At 68.0% G+C, this 1,718-nt stretch overlaps 1 protein-coding gene across 1 annotated transcript; it reads left to right on the top strand.

Moving 5' to 3' along the window:
• Positions 1-168: 168 nt before the first annotated feature.
• On the top strand, positions 169-1,692 carry AURANDRAFT_69281 (hypothetical protein; the record flags this gene model as incomplete). The annotated part of the gene is made up of 1 exon (XM_009045042.1): positions 169-1,692. A coding segment is annotated over one exon (1,524 nt), but the record flags the coding sequence as incomplete, so codon positions are not given.
• Positions 1,693-1,718: the final 26 nt, after the last annotated feature.

Raw genomic sequence — 1,718 nt, 5'->3', positions numbered from 1 at the left:
GACACGCAGCGCCTCGCACGTGAATATTGCCATGGTGTTGTCTGCGTCCGTGGCGCCATGCCGGCGGATCTCGCTCCGTCGGGCTGCTCGAGGACCGGTCGCTCGCCGACCAGCTCGAGGAGGAGGAGCTGTTCAAAATCATGCCGGCATGTGCCGCGCGCGCGCCAGTTCGACGTCGGCCTCGTGCACGAGTTCACGATCACGGACGATATCCGGGCCCTGGCTGACAAGGGCAAGACACCGGATTATGGATGCTGGCGCGCCGGCGCCAAGGTGCTCGAGCCCGACGCCGTCGAGGAGATCATGAAGCTGCTCAAGGAGAAGAATGGCGACGTCGTCGAGGCCATGGACGACGTCAAGAAGAAGGTCCGCCGGGACCAGGTCCGCGATCGGCCGTATCGGTCCAAGGAGACGGACAAGCGCGAGATCGACGCCGTCCTCGAGCTCTTCGTCTCGTTCGACGTCAACGGGCGCGTGCGCCAGACGTACCTCTCGCGCCGCGTGCTCGACAAGACGTTCTGGCCCATGCTGGGCCTGACGTACATGGGCTCGGCCTACATGCCCTCCGTCGTCAAGCGCCTCTTCGGCTCCGTCGCCGCGCGCGTCATCGCGATCGACCTGGCCATCGTCGACAACCTCCGCATGAAGTCGTGCGAGTCCCGCGGGATCGACGCGTTGAAGGGCCGCCTGCCCCACTTCATGTGCTCGCAGAAGCGCGTCGAGGATCCGGACCTCGAGCCGGATCAGCGGCGGCAGCGGCTTGAGGGCGAAGCGCTCGAGGAGTTCAACGCCGGGCCGTGCTACAAGCCGAAGACGGACAGCGCGCAGAAGCGCCAGGACGCTGTCAAGTTCAAGGCGGGCGTGCCGCGGCCGGACCAGATCGGCAACCAGCACGCGCTCGGCTCTCGGGGAAACCTGGCCGGAGCGGAGACCGTCCGCTGCCCGGAGTGCGACGCGATCATGAAGAACACGCAGAGCGCGTGCCCGGATTGCCGCCTTGTCGTCCGGCCCGTCAAGCAGCAGCAGCAGAAGAAGACCGGCGAGGTCTTCGTCACGATCCAGTTCGACGGGAAAGCGTTGCCCTGGACGTGGCGGCGGTGCTTGTCGGGGCCGTTTCTGAAGGCCTGCGAGCTGCCGCGCCTCGGCCCCCTCGTCCTCGACCCCTCGGCCGCCGACCCCTTGGTGCTGGACTACGACGAGGACCAGCTCGTGTCCATCGACCAGGACCTCGTCCTGCCCCCGGACGTGGAGATGACGATCTCGTGGGAAATCGACGGCGGCCCGGCGCGCGCGGCCGAGCTGGTGGTGTCCGACGGTTCCGACGGTTCGGACGTGGAGTCGGGCATGGTGGTGTCCGACGGTTCCGACGGTTCGGACGTGGAGCCGGGCATGGATTTAAACGCGATGATCAACGAGGCGGACGTCTCGAGCGACGACGACGACGACGACGACGACGAGTCGGGCGCCGACGTCCCGGCCGGCGCGCCCCAGCGGAAGTCGTCGCGCGCGCGGAAGGCGGTCCTCGACGAGGCGGCGTGGGCCGAGGCCTTGGCCGTCGACAGCGACGAGGAGGAGGAGAGCGAGGACGAGGAGGAGAGCGAGGACGAGGAGGAGAGCGAGGACGACGAGCAGGGCGAGGACGACGAGGAGAGCGAGGACGACGAGCAGGGCGAGGACGGCGCGCGGAAGGCGGTCCTCGACGAGGCTGCGAGGACGAC

Source organism: Aureococcus anophagefferens, assembly GCF_000186865.1.
Source record: "Aureococcus anophagefferens unplaced genomic scaffold AURANscaffold_1278, whole genome shotgun sequence".
NCBI lineage: Eukaryota > Pelagophyceae > Pelagomonadales > Pelagomonadaceae > Aureococcus > Aureococcus anophagefferens.
The sequence above is the reverse complement of the archived record's forward strand: the minus strand, read 5'-3'. Positions and strand labels throughout refer to the sequence as shown.